The sequence below is a fragment of the Haplochromis burtoni genome, unplaced genomic scaffold, assembly GCF_018398535.1.
Source record: "Haplochromis burtoni strain Fernald_Lab_line unplaced genomic scaffold, NCSU_Asbu1 Contig_62, whole genome shotgun sequence".
NCBI classification, from domain to species: Eukaryota; Metazoa; Chordata; class Actinopteri; order Cichliformes; family Cichlidae; genus Haplochromis; species Haplochromis burtoni.
Genome location: NW_024582423.1, coordinates 152,685 through 166,386, shown reverse-complemented (window position 1 = coordinate 166,386; position 13,702 = coordinate 152,685). Strand labels below are relative to the sequence as shown.

Genomic DNA, 13,702 nt, shown 5'->3' with positions numbered 1-13,702 from the left:
GATACACATTCAGCTGCCTACATCCACCAGTCTGCCAAAAGTATGTGGCAAGCACCGAGCACACTTACATAAGAAATTGGATTTTAAGCTCAGCTGTGTGTGTGTTTCTGTGTCCTTGTTTTTGCACCCTAACCCAAATCTCAAATGCTAGTGTGGGGTTACACGAACATGCACGAGGATGGTTTTATGTACGGAAGCATAGGTGCAACTTCTGTATGGCCATCTATGTGTTTTCACTTAGCTGTGTCCTTCCTCTGGCCACTGATTAGGGTCACTTGCTTGTGCCAGCTGGGTCAACAACATTATGCAGGGTCTTTAAATTCAGCGAGGTATTGATCTTCATCCATGCGCTTATTTGTGTCTGTGGGGGTGAGTGAAGATAAGCAGGAAGATAGGGCCAGGCCAAGAAAAGGAGGCGCGTTCTGGAAGAGTAAATTTGACATAAAAATCCAATCAATTCCTGCAGCCCATTCACAACCTGACAGCCCGAGCTGCTTGTCAAAGTCCAGAAAACATAAAACTCACATGAGTAATCACGCTGCTTCTTTCACTTTTAGCTGAAAACACAAAACATCTTTTAATAGTTTTCCTGTATAACGCAATCTTTAGAGACTCACTAGAAGATTAATATGACAGTGAGTGTAAATACACAAAGAGCCTTATACGCACGCTAGACACAAACACGCATGAGTGCTGAGGTACACAAATAATAAATATTTTTAACAGCACCGCTCCTCATTTTACATCTTTGGACACACATACAAAAACAGACTGAATTTTATCATAGCAGCAGATTTGTCATCATCACACGCACATACACAGCAACCTGGGTATGTTTAGCAGGAGCAACAGGCAACAAACAATACAAAGGGGTAAATGATGCTGTGAAGCACTGAAACGAGATTGGTCACGACTAAAATTACAGGCTTTTAACAATTGCCCCAAACACACTATTAAATATAGGCATGCCTATTTTGCCACCCATTGAGTATAAAGATGTATCTCTGACTGTGCTCCTGGCTGCTGATTACATATCATCGCCCAGACTCTAAAGCGCAGTGTCAGTTCAAGAAAATCTGGCACATCAGCAACACCGACAGAAGTCTTTGTATCTCCACCAAATATGCCCAGATGGCAATGAGCGCTTATAGAACTTTTTATTCACAGCCAACAAAGGAGTTCAAACTTTATTTTACTGCATTAATCCTGAACGACGGAGAAGTTTAGATACTTCTAATTGTGATGCAGCAGTCTTTGAGGTTTCTGGGGCTGAAGATTAAGAATAACAAATGAGTTTAGACTGTAAAGGAAGAAAGAGAAAGAAAAGGTGAAACAAACACCAAGAAGAAAGATATGCAGACAGGAACAGAGAAACATGACGGACACAGAAAGACGAAACGGGAGCTGAGGCACATCAAATGGGTATTCTGCCAAGACTACGCTGTGGGGTTATAACCTGCCATCCTGGTGATTTATTCAACTCATCTGTAACATAAATAAACCAAATCAGAGCTTCCTTTGTGTACGTGATAGAAGACAAAATCGGCTGATGCAGTGAAGCGGGTTAAATCTACAGCAGCGCAGCAAGGTGGGTAACAGTATGAGTCATCCGCCCCACAGCCACTCACTAACTTACCTGCTGGTGCACACATGCACACATATGGGCTGTACAGGTTCAAGTAATTACACTGTCACACATGGTCTCACAAGAAAAGAACACTATGGGATTCATTTTTGACACTGTACACTTTCAAGCACTGAGGTATTTTGACCGCTTTTGAAAACTGAGTGTGCCTTAGAGGTGTGGCGATGGATGATTTACGGTCTGTATGGATACAGAGGCAGTAAGTTATTGCCAGTGAAAGAGCAAAAAGACAGTGAGAGTAAAGAAGAAAAGTAGGAAGAGACAGGTGGAGCGATGTTTGCAGGGAACAAGAACGAGCATAAATCCCAAAGAAATAGTGGACAAATACAGATATATATAAGTATATATATAAGTAATATTTATCTAACATAACTAATAATGCTAAGAAAAATAACATTTTTTATTGAATGGTACAAAAGGCTTTGAAAAAACAATAAAATATATATCAAAGCTGGAAGGGGGGTGAGACAGAGTGGCAAATGTTAAGATTGAAGGAGAGAGTGGGAGGGAGTTCAGGGGAGAGGCAAGAAGGATACAGAGAGGGGAGGGGAGAGAGAGAGAGAGAGAGAGAAGTTTCTGAAGGAATGTAAGAGAGTATGGGAGACGGGACGGACTGAGTGTTCCAGGTATTGAAGAGGTTTGAGGAAAGGAACCTAAGAGACCTCAAACAACAAAAGCAGACGTCACTTTTTTCCCCACACCGGCCCTGCCAGTGTTCGGCTAAGGATGGTTTGCTCATAGATCACAAAGCTTGGGGAGACAGGGCAAAAGCAGAAGTGACTGAGACTGTGGAGGCAAGGAATAATGGAGGTAAGTCACCACTACAGGTACTCAAAGACAGCATGGCTTTCTGACTAGATCTGAAATGATGGCAGAGACTTGTGCGAGGCTCAAAGCCTTGCAGTTCATGCAGGATACAAGCAGATTCCTCCTTATTTAAGTGTGCAATTTGCAAAGTTTAAGTAAGGTGAACTAGGATCACTTTATGATCATACCAAATTACAGCTAGCATTAATAATAATTCCAAAGTTTCTATGCATGGAAGCAGTCCAAGGCTTTTGCTTGTTAAATGCAAACTGAATTTTAAAATGAAATCATCTCTGTGCATGAGGACACACTGGCTATAAATGAAATGTCTGATTTCGACCCAGAAAACTGCCACTCGTGCTCTTTTCATTCAGCTCAGCCATTACTGGGCAAACCATTGTTTTAAAAAAAAAAAACTTAAAATAATAGGGACCAGCATGAGGTTTGATTTGATATAAGCACAACAACTCCTGGGATATAAATACCCCTGAAGGCTAAGCTGGTAGTTATAGGTGTTTTCAACATGATTTTCAAGTGTATTCCCCACCCAGTGATTACCTAAAGTAACCCCCCACCAACCCACGGTTCCTAAATATTGCTCTGTTTCTTTTATACAATTAATTGTAACACATGAAGGAGAGCTGTTTCGCCAACTCCCAGTTTCTGTCACACTCGCGTACAGTGAGATATGTGTTGAGACCTGCTGAGAACATGAATTCTTGTACATTGTGCAGGTGACAAGGTGAGTGGGTAAGTATAGGGCACTTGTACAGGCATGTTCAGCTTTGTTTGTACCAAATTATTGTGTGGAGAAAAACACAGGGGAGGAATTGTACCAAGCAATGTGAGAGTAAAAAAGAAGTGGGAATAGACAGTTCCCTGTCATTTCACTGACTGAGATGTTTGTTTGTTTGTTTTCTATGTGCACAGCAGAGATCATTTTTTATGTAAATATCTTGAATTGACAGATGATTCTGTTTTGGGTTGTCTTTTGGCTTTTTTCAATAACTAATGCTTTGCTCATTACCGTGTGACAATCATTTGAAGCTGTCATGACCTGCTAGAGGAGATGCTTCTTAAAATAACTGTCCTAGATACCTATATACCAGCATCCACTCGTGAATGAAGGCTCTGCCAAAGAAGCACGGCAACCCAACATTCCAACATCCACAGCAGTCAACTTTTCAGGAATAAAACTGTTTCTGTTTAGAAGTAAACAGCAGATGAATGTCGACTTATGGCTCTTCCCAATTATCCCAAGTCAGACTGCTGAAAAAAAGTTTCCCTGTAACGAACAAAGAAGCAAAACAAGGTCAAGGGCCTTTATTTTGGAGCTGAGCACAGGTATCGCCTGCAGCAAATATCTCCAGCTGCTTTTGGGATGATATAGACCTCCTTAAAGTGAGCTCATTGTGTCTTCCTCCTTACTTCCTCTTACTCCCACATTACACCATCCACACACACACGCACAGCCACAGAAGATTAGGAGGATGGGAGGCAGTTATGCTCAAGAATGACAATCTTATCATTGAGTATTCAGCTTTTGGGGGTCATCAGGCATCAGTGCCAGGAAAGGCCTCATTCTTTTCTACCTACCTATACATGTTATCCTCTCTTAAACTAAGATATATCATAATAAGTGTGTGTGACTATGTGAGAAATCCAAACGTCTATATACTGAAAGTTCTCATGCCCTATCATTGATACAAAATATAGCCCGATGAGGCGTTATAACACCTTTATAACACCAGAACAAACTAACTGATCTGACACTAGTAAAATGTATTAGCCGGTGTGACTTCTATATTTCTGACCATAACCATGAAGTCTTTTTCTGAATCCTCCGTTAATGTACAAACAGCATCGCAACAAAGCTTTTATGGCAATCGATCAAATTTGAGTTTTATAATAAAAAGGCTGTCATATCACACACGAATGGGACAGGGTGACAAGTAATGGAAAAAGTATATGTGCGAGTAATGGGTGAGCAATAATTCAGAACGTCTAAAAAAAACGCTTCCATTTGTTACATTTTCAGTTGCTGTTTTTAGAGAGGAATAAAAGCCAGAGAAGTTAATATTTTATGACAGCTGAGCTGGACTTTGATAAGAGCTATCTAACAGAAGATGCATGCAAGTCTTTAAAACCTTTTTTGGACTGGTTCCATGGCACTGCGCATGTTTGAGGTATTACAACAAAAAGGTGCAGAAACGCATTGTAAGGTAATAACCAATCGAGTATGGGCGGATGCAGCTCAATAAGGAAATATAAAAGGACATTTGAGATATTTAATTTTAGGACTTCTTGAATTCATGAGCATTAGTTTCCATGCTTGTCGCGGCACTAAAGGTTCCCATTTAGACTCCATTAAAAATACATTTTCCCCTACACTCCAACTGCCAAGGTTATGCAAATGCACGCACTACAAGAGCAGTAGTTGGCCAGCCACACAGAGCCAATGAATAGTGCAGACAACCTCCTTATCTATTAAAACCCATGGAGGTTGATGGTTTGGTTGACCTAATGTCTCATTTGGATGCACGTAATAGCATCTGAATGCAATCTAATTTCGGGCTGGGGGGTCTCACTAAAAGCTGAGCTCTAGTCAAAGTTGCCTGGTCTCAAAAGGAGACACTGAGATGACATTAATGTGCAAAAATTGTTTACTTTTATTATTCATAATTAAACCTCTTTCTGTATCCTGACCCTTATATCTCAAACAGAGGATACATGGGCTGTATCCTGGGCAATACAGTAGTTGTCAATGGATAATGCAATGTTAGCTGCACAGAATAAATACCCTTCTCTCACGCACACACAGTCCTTCCAAGTCAGTGTCTTTCTCTTTCTGCTTGTGCCTCTCTCTGTGCCTGGTATTCCATCTCCCTACTTCAGGGCAGTAATGAGTGTCTGGTATTCTGCACTTCAGCATTGAAGCCCTATTCATGCTCGATCTCCTTTACAATGCACTAAAAGGATTACCCAATTAGCTGCTATTGGATGTCATCGTGTGTGTGTGTGTGTGTGTGTGTGTGTGTGCGTGTGCGTGTGTGTGTGTGTGTGTGTGCCTGTGTGCTTGGTCAGTAGATAGATGTGTTAGCAGTGAAAGTGAAAGATAGATGACCGTCTCTGTTCCACACTTCATTCCCAGTTGATGTTCTGCTGGAGGCCACATTACTCATCCCCACAACTCAGTCTTGTGAGAAAGACACAAGATAGAGAAAGTGCGTGTGTGTGTGTGTGTGTGAGAGAGAGAGAGAGAGAGAGAGAGAGAGAGAGAGAGAGAGAGAAAGAGAGAGAGAGAGAGAGACGAGAGACTGAGGCCTTGACAGCCTTCAGAGAATGACAGAGAAAGAGTATTACTTTTCAATAATTCAACCTATGCACCGATTAGTCTCTGTGAAATACTCAGCTGTCATATGTAAACTGTGTCTTCTTCTCTTCGCACCGTAATTGGTGATTTTAATTTTCACTGTCATGTTGGGATAATAGGAATGTCCATTTCATTGTCTGTGAACCATTATTTACTTAGTGTGAGCCAAAGATTGATTCCAGTTATCTAATGCGTTACATCACACTGTGAGCAGCGCATTCATCATTTTGCATTCAGAGGATCGAACCGTAGGCTATAAAGATTCATTTAGACTGACGTGGCTGGAAGCAATAAAAGTGCAATCCACATTTTACAGGTAAAAGTTGGGACACACTAATGCCTTTAGCATAATTCATTTATCATTTTACAGCTCCTCATGGGGAAACTTACAGTAAGCTCAGTGACATATACTGACTGTAAAATCACAGTCTGGTTTAATATACACTGATAAGCAGGCATGCATGCTGTGTAACAAATGAGTTTTTGCTAAAATAGTATGCGTTTGCATGCATCTCCATTTTTTTAATCAAAAGTTAAGATTAAAAATTATATGAATACAAATTTGAGCATAATAACTGGCACGATACCACTTTTTAATGTCCGATACCGATTCCAATATCATAAATTTGGATATCTGCCGATACCGATATGAATCCGATACAGTGTATTTTGTAATCAATAAAACTTATTTTTATAAATATCTTGCTGTATTTTGTATAAGTTCATACTCAAGTTTAAAAAAACAAGACACTGAAGCTATTCTGCTATACCTGTATGCAAAAAATACACTCCACCCAAAACATTTTATAGTTCAGCAACACTGATCAATTTAATAAATTTAAACCTACACCATCCTCCCTATTCTGGTATTTTAAAGAGTACTTAGTGGAAATATTAAGCAACCTAACTAATAGGGTTGCCAACTCCCAGCAAAAATTAGGGAACCACCCCCGCCCTTAATTGATGTAATCAACTTTAATTTAATGCAAGTGTAAAACAAATGCACAGAAATCAATTATTTTTCTACAATATATAAATAGATTCAACATCTTTCTTCAACAGAATTGCAGACTGCACAGATGGTACCTTCCCAAAGGAAAAAGTACTATAGCTTACTAGGGTGTATATTAGACTTATTAGTTGCTATATACAATAATGGATTTCTATACATTTAATCAGGTGACCACTTTTGTTGTAAGATTCAGATAATTATTTATTCAAAGTTTTTAAATGACATAATAAAGAAAAATATTTCTTTGTGTCCCCCTTTTCCTGTTAATGCCCTACCCTGGTAAAACTTTGCTAGAGCCGCCCCTGCACAGTTACCAGCCGTCAGCTACGTAGAAAAGGATCCTGGTGTTATTTGTCTCACAACTTCCCTTCAACTCATTCATGTCACCTAAAGGTAAACCTGTTTCTCCATCACCTGCTCAGCTCTGATGATTCAGTAAGGACATCTCCTGGTTTCATCTTCATGTTTCCCTCTCACCACCAGAGATGGGCAGTAACGCGTTACTTGTTACTTGTAACGCGTTACTGTAATCTGATTACTTTTTTCAAGTAACGAGTAAAGTAAGGGATTACTATTGCAAAAACGGTAATTAGATTACCGTTACTTTCCCGTAGGAACGCTGCGTTACTAAAACCGTGATTTTTTTGCGAGAATGTCTCACGACAGTGACGTAAGCGAGTGCGCCGTTAGTGACAACAGCTGTGTGCAGATCAACAATGGATCACATATCGATTGTGGGAGAGAGTATGAGCGTGCAGCGTTTAAAGCGTGGAAGTACTGACCTTACTTTGAGTTTGATTCCATAAAAAGTGACAAAAACATTAGCTCCATCGTGCGTGGGAAGAAAACTTCTTTTTACAGCGAAAAAAACCCTAAACTTCCAAGCAAGCACCGAGTGCGCTATGACGTAATGGGAAATTCACAGAGAAACTCGCGGATTCTTCATACTGACCGCGGCACACCTGCACCAGGGTAAACCTCCGCCTACCGCAGTCCTGCTTTACAGGTGAAAATAGAGCAACAGGACCGCTGAGTCTTTGACTTTATTTATTTTCTGCTGTGTTTTACTTGCATCTATTTGAAAGACTGAGTGTAAACACAAAAAATATTTTATTTTATGTGCTGGAATGTGTAGAAAATAGGTTTAAATGTTAAACTAATTTATTCAAGTCAGAGAATGTTGCATATAATTAAATTTTTGCTTGATGCATAAAGTTAAAAGATTAAAACTGATAAAACAAGTTAAAAAAAGAGACTTTTCCATTTGATTACATTTTGTATGATGGATTATGCAGAAAAAGTAGAATTGGGCTGAAAGATCTATCGCTTTATCACCTATTCAGGTTGTAAATCGTGTTTTTAAAAAGTAACTAAGTAATTAATTACTTTTGAAAATAAGTAATCAGTAAAGTAACGGGATTACTTTTTGGGGGAAGTAATCAGTAATTAGTTACTGATTACTTTTTTCAAGTAACTTGACCAACACTGCTCACCACATATCTAAACGGATATCATGACCAGCAAACATCAGCTGATACTAGAAAGTAATATTAAATAAATATTAACAACAGCTTTTCACCCTTTAACGCGCTGCTGTTGTTTATCCGCTGGTGTCCTCTTTCTAGCGCAAAGTGGGCGATAAACAAACAAGAAAGACGAAACTTGTGGCAGAAAAGCTGATCAGCTGATCATTGATCAGTTTCATGTTTGAAGTAATAACAGGAGAGGGAGGGGGAGTGAATGAAAGAATGCAACTGAGCAGCAAAGACGGAATAACTCCAGCTTTGTGTCTATTTTTTAATTCTAGCTGAAGTACGGGACAAATCGCTTCCTTTTCACCTCAATATGGAACTCCTATGGTCAGTCCAGCTGTGGCTCAACATATCAGTTGTTAAGCTTAACGTGGAAATACTATGCAAACATTCAAGGATGAACTTACACACTTGCTTTACTTATCTGGGATAGTTTTCACCGAGATGAAATGCTGTGGTTAGGAAGCATGTAGCGAGGCTCCAAATGCTCCAACAGACCGCCAACAGCTGCTCTATCACGTGACACATACTGCTCCGATGCGCCAAGCTGGGTTACGCCAAGTTTTGTGAGTTTTGTGAGGTGATTTTGTGATACTTCAGATCGGACTACATATTTCTCTCCGATATCCGATCCAGTAATTTAGGTCAGTATCGGACCTATACCGATACGTAATATCGGTATCTTTACTGGTAGAGAACAACAACTGCAGATTTTGTACATTATTTAGTAATAATTTATATTCTGTGTAAATTGTTGTATAAATCTTCTGTTGTTCTTGATACTCTGTATGGTGTCCTTACATGTCTCCAAAAAAGTAGTGATGTAACATGAATAGAATAGAAATGCTGTATTTCAAACTGTAGCCTTTGTTCAGATGAGGGGTTTAAGATATTGTTTAGCATTGCATTCTGGGAAGTATTTTTGAATTGATAGTCATACAAATGACCAAATATCAAAATATCTCACCCTTTGACCACTTCATGTTTAATTCAATCATTAAAAAAAACCCACCTGTAATTTAGGTAAGATAATACTTGTTTTGTTCAAATGTTCAAGTTAATTAAAGTTAGCTTAACTTACATTAAAAGCCTCAAACAACAAAAACCTAAATGAATTTTAGCCTTACGCAAAGCAAAACAGTAGTTAGAACTAGTAGCTTAAAATTTACTTTAAGTACGCTGGCCTCTGAAATGTAAGGAAAACAAATGAGATTGATGATGTTGAATGCACAAGAGAACAAAGAAATAAGCTGCCCAAGAATGACCTAAAAAACATATAGTGAACCGGAGAGATTAGCCATGCATCTGTTAGAAATTACCATAAAAAGAGTGAGAATTAAAAAGATGCCATCTGGCACAGTGGCAGTGTAGAGGTACAGTGAGAACAGAGGAGAGTTTCATGGTCATTGTGAGACAGGTATAAATCCTGGATGTTTATAACACACTTACTGCTGCCTGCCATTGGCTGGGCTAATGGATTGGCTATGCTCTGTGAATGTGTGTGTGTGTGTATGTATGTGTGAGTGTGTTTTCGGGTGGAGGAGTGGGGGGTGGGGAATAGGGGTGTGTAGTGTCAGCTGGTCCTGTGCGGGGTAGGGCTTTGTGTCAAGCAGGTCAGCTGGGGTTAGATGACACAGCGCCCACGCTCACACACACACACACATCATCCCCTGCCTGCACACAGAGACACACACAATAAGCGAGTGCAGAACACTCTTTTGTGCAGACACTGAAAAACATGCAGGCAGTCAGATATGTGATTAGATATCTGCATGCATCCACACACACTCACTCTCCCCAGTCCCAACACACCAGAGGTCTTAAATCACGCTTTCCCCTCAAAGGCTGTGGAATCAACTGTTTACATTGCTTATTAAATTTTTCAAATGAAGGGGCAATGAAAAGATTTTCAAATTGCTATATTTGCGTCAAACAGACGTGAAATTGATCAGTTCTGAGTACCATGTCAGTAGTAACAAAAGTAAAATGTCAGGATCATTGTTCAGAAAGCAGGCTTCAGGGTCTGAACACGACTAACTGAGGAACAATGGCAGCCAGCTGAAAGCATGAGTGAATAGCCTCGCTGAAATAAATTATGGCACATCAACAGAAATATTGTATATTATTACATAAAGAGCAAAAAGACTGTGAAAACACTTTATGGTGAAAGGTTTCAGACAGTATGATGCAATATGACTCACTTTTCTGCAATTCTGTCTGCACATCCAGAGCCCATAGTATAGAGCTTTGCTTCTTTGCGCAGCATGCTATTAGTTCAATTTTAAACAAGTGATTTTTGTCACATTGATTTTTGTTTCACATTATCAGTATCAGTAAATCTGCTGTGTTCTGTCTAGATGCATGGCAAAGCACTCTGCTTCCTCACATTAACACAAAGTATATGTTTACTTGTGACAAAAATGGGTTGTAAGATTTAAACTTGTTTTGTCAGTTGCAGAGAAAGGCCATATCTTCTCCCTTGTTGTTGTTTTTTGTTATGTGGATCACAGTGCCTAGTATATTTTCCTGTTGCCGGGCTTGATTGTATTTCATCCACAAGGGTTTTTGTCAACAGTCTGGGCTCTGTGGGATGCTGAATGCTTTACTGCCTTAGAGAGAGCTGGACTCCAGCAATGACACTGTGAGAGTGTGTGCAATTTGTGTTGACACGCAAAGTTGTGTGTGAAAGAGTGGGTCTGTGGGTGTATGCCTGAACAAACAGCATAAAGGCAGAATGGTGGTAAATCGCTCTAAAACCGATGCTCTCCAGCGCTCTTATTTTGAGGACTAGTCATTTATTTAACAGTCAAATATGGTCCTGGGCTGTTTGGAGAGAATACATCAACTGGCACAGAAGAGTCCACACAAAGAAGGCACACTTCAACAGACAAAGAGCCAAAAGACAGAGGGCGAGCGCCTTTTTTTCTCCTTAAGATGAACTGTTGTTTATTCAGGGTGGGTGCAGGGCACCAAGTGGGACGGATGGATGAGGGAGGGACTGATGAAAAAAAAGGAGAGAGGGAAGGATGAATGGGCATAACCCAGTTAGTGGATGCACAAACGGGGTGTCTGCGGGTGATTGTGCAGAGTGGAGGGAGGTGCACTGTGAAGGGGGGGAGTGTAAAAGATCTTTTGTGAAGGCTGAGAGTTAATCACTTGAGCGGCACACGCCAGTTCTATGGAGCACATGTTGTACACTGGATCCCCTGAGAGGAGTGGGAGGTCCAACAACACACATACACACACTTGAATTTACATGTCAGTTATGATGCAAAGCCGGTTACAGGCTGAAAAGAAAAGCAGGAAGATCCACCCCCTTCACAAACAGTTAGCAGACCCTGGCCGTGGTGATAGTGTTTGCATTTGCTGCTTGTTCGTTCATACACACACACACATGCACACACCCGCGCGCACAGAGATGTACACATGTCTGCTTTTTTGTTTTCTTCGGGACTGGATAGATGACTCTGCAGCGGCCTTGCTAGAGATGGATGTTTAGTTTGACCTGGCAGTAAGTAAAATCTATTGTTCATTACATCAGTCCCATGTCAGCGGTAGATGCTAATATCTGAGAGTGATGGTGAAGGCTAGAGTTTAGATTTAGCAGCAGTCACTCAGGGACAATAAAACAGCAGCAGACACAGGCATGTCAGAGACTCTTTACTACAGTGGTGCACAGGACTGCCTCGCTTTAGACTCTTGCGAGTACGAATTTACCATCACTAGCCATTATTCAACATTTTCAGTACATGTTTAGTTTGTAGAATATACTTAGAATTTTATCCTGAACAAAACTGAGAATCAAAACTGAAGCAGTGCTGAAGATGTCTCTTATTATTAGTGGTCTTTGTGTATTTCTGGGTGTGCTTTCCTTTCTTGTATTCATCTAGACTGATCAAAAAATATTTCTTTTCTGCTAAAAGCCCAACAATACTTTTATTCTTCTGTATGAATGCCACTCTGTGTCAGTTGGTGTCTTGTTGATTTTAAAAACATTTTTTTAAATGTCTTAATTCCCTTACTTTTGTTTTAGGGTTGAATAAAAAGTCCCAGCCTTGATCAGCACTTCCTATGAGGCATCTCAGAAACAGTACAATGAGAGTTAGTTTCCTTACAAACACTGGAGGGCAACCATAAATTATGAATTAAACTCAAGCCAAATGCAATAGCTTAGATATATATAACTTATAGGAGGTCGTTAGTCACAGGCTTTGTTGCTGTGGCCATTATTAAATGCTTAAAAGCTCAGGACCATGTGGTTCTAGGAGCCCTTTATCTGCTGCCGAGGGGACTTTTCCCTTGTGGGTTAGAGAGCATGATAGTAACATCTGGGGTCTGGTTATCTTTGAAAGAAGAACTGCACAGTCACACTCATAACGTGTGACTGTGCAAATAAATGTCCTTGTAGACTGTAATTAAAAATATTAACTACATAAATTCACACAGGTTCTGTGCACTTAATCTTTATTTCATAATTTCTGCCGGTCTATCTGTAATATGTTCCAAAACAATAGCAAATAGAAAATGATATTCAGATGGCAGCCCCAGCCAATTGTTGAGAAGGCAGTAAGTAGTCTAATTGCCAGTTTGTTTAGAGGAAGGGCACCCAAAGGGTTATTTGTCAAATTTAACAGCTGAGTCATAAATCTAAACATACACAGCCAGGCAGAGTGCCAAGATAGACACTTTTTTTTTCACTTTGTTTGCTTTGCAAATTTAAACACCTGCTTCAACACTGCACAATAGACTGAACAACAATTAAACAACAGTGATACGCATCAAAAGTAAACTATGAGTTGAGTAAACTAAAATAAGGCTGTATCCTTTCCATGGAACAAAAATCTTCTGTTTAATGATACTGTGCATCCTTTATGTTTATCCTTTTCTTGTTTCACAGATGAAGCCACTGACAGAACCTCCGTGGGGTCACGAGATGTACCTTTCCCTTACTTCAGTGTAACCTCACCATTTAGACTTTAGCTGCATCTCGCCCGTGGGCTTGCCTACAGGACCATGGGTAGCGTCAGCAGTGTCCTCAATGACAACAGCCTCGGCAGCAAACACTGCAAGGCATCTCAGCACAGGTTAAAGGAGGGAACAAGCAGCCACAGAAAGAGTGGAGGTTGCAACCTTGACGGGTTACTGAAGTGCGGCTTCACTCAGGGCTCCTCATCCTCCACTCATCCCTCCAAAGGCCTCTCCCACTCAAGGTCTGGAAGAAGCGAAGATTTTTTTTATATTAAGGTGAGATGACATGTTTTGGGGGGTTTTGATGGCATGTGAGAATGAAAAAATTACAACATGCAACGGTGCTTTGGGGTAACAGATTTATT

The 13,702-nt window shown here is 40.1% G+C and overlaps 1 protein-coding gene across 3 annotated transcripts in view; it reads left to right on the top strand.

Moving 5' to 3' along the window:
- Window positions 1-2,216: 2,216 nt before the first annotated feature.
- Window positions 2,217-13,702, top strand: part of lzts1 (leucine zipper, putative tumor suppressor 1) — a 17,738-nt gene continuing 6,252 nt past the window's right edge. Inside the window, exons 1-2 of one of the 3 annotated variants that reach the window (XM_042221170.1) lie at window positions 2,217-2,455; window positions 13,267-13,613. In XM_042221170.1, the coding sequence (XP_042077104.1) occupies window positions 13,383-13,613 (231 nt within the window). In that variant the 5' untranslated portion in view covers window positions 2,217-2,455; window positions 13,267-13,382. Of the gene's footprint in view, window positions 2,456-9,972; window positions 11,881-13,266; window positions 13,614-13,702 lie in introns of those variants that run through there. The other 2 variants (XM_042221169.1, XM_005922612.3) reach the window with 2 other exon arrangements.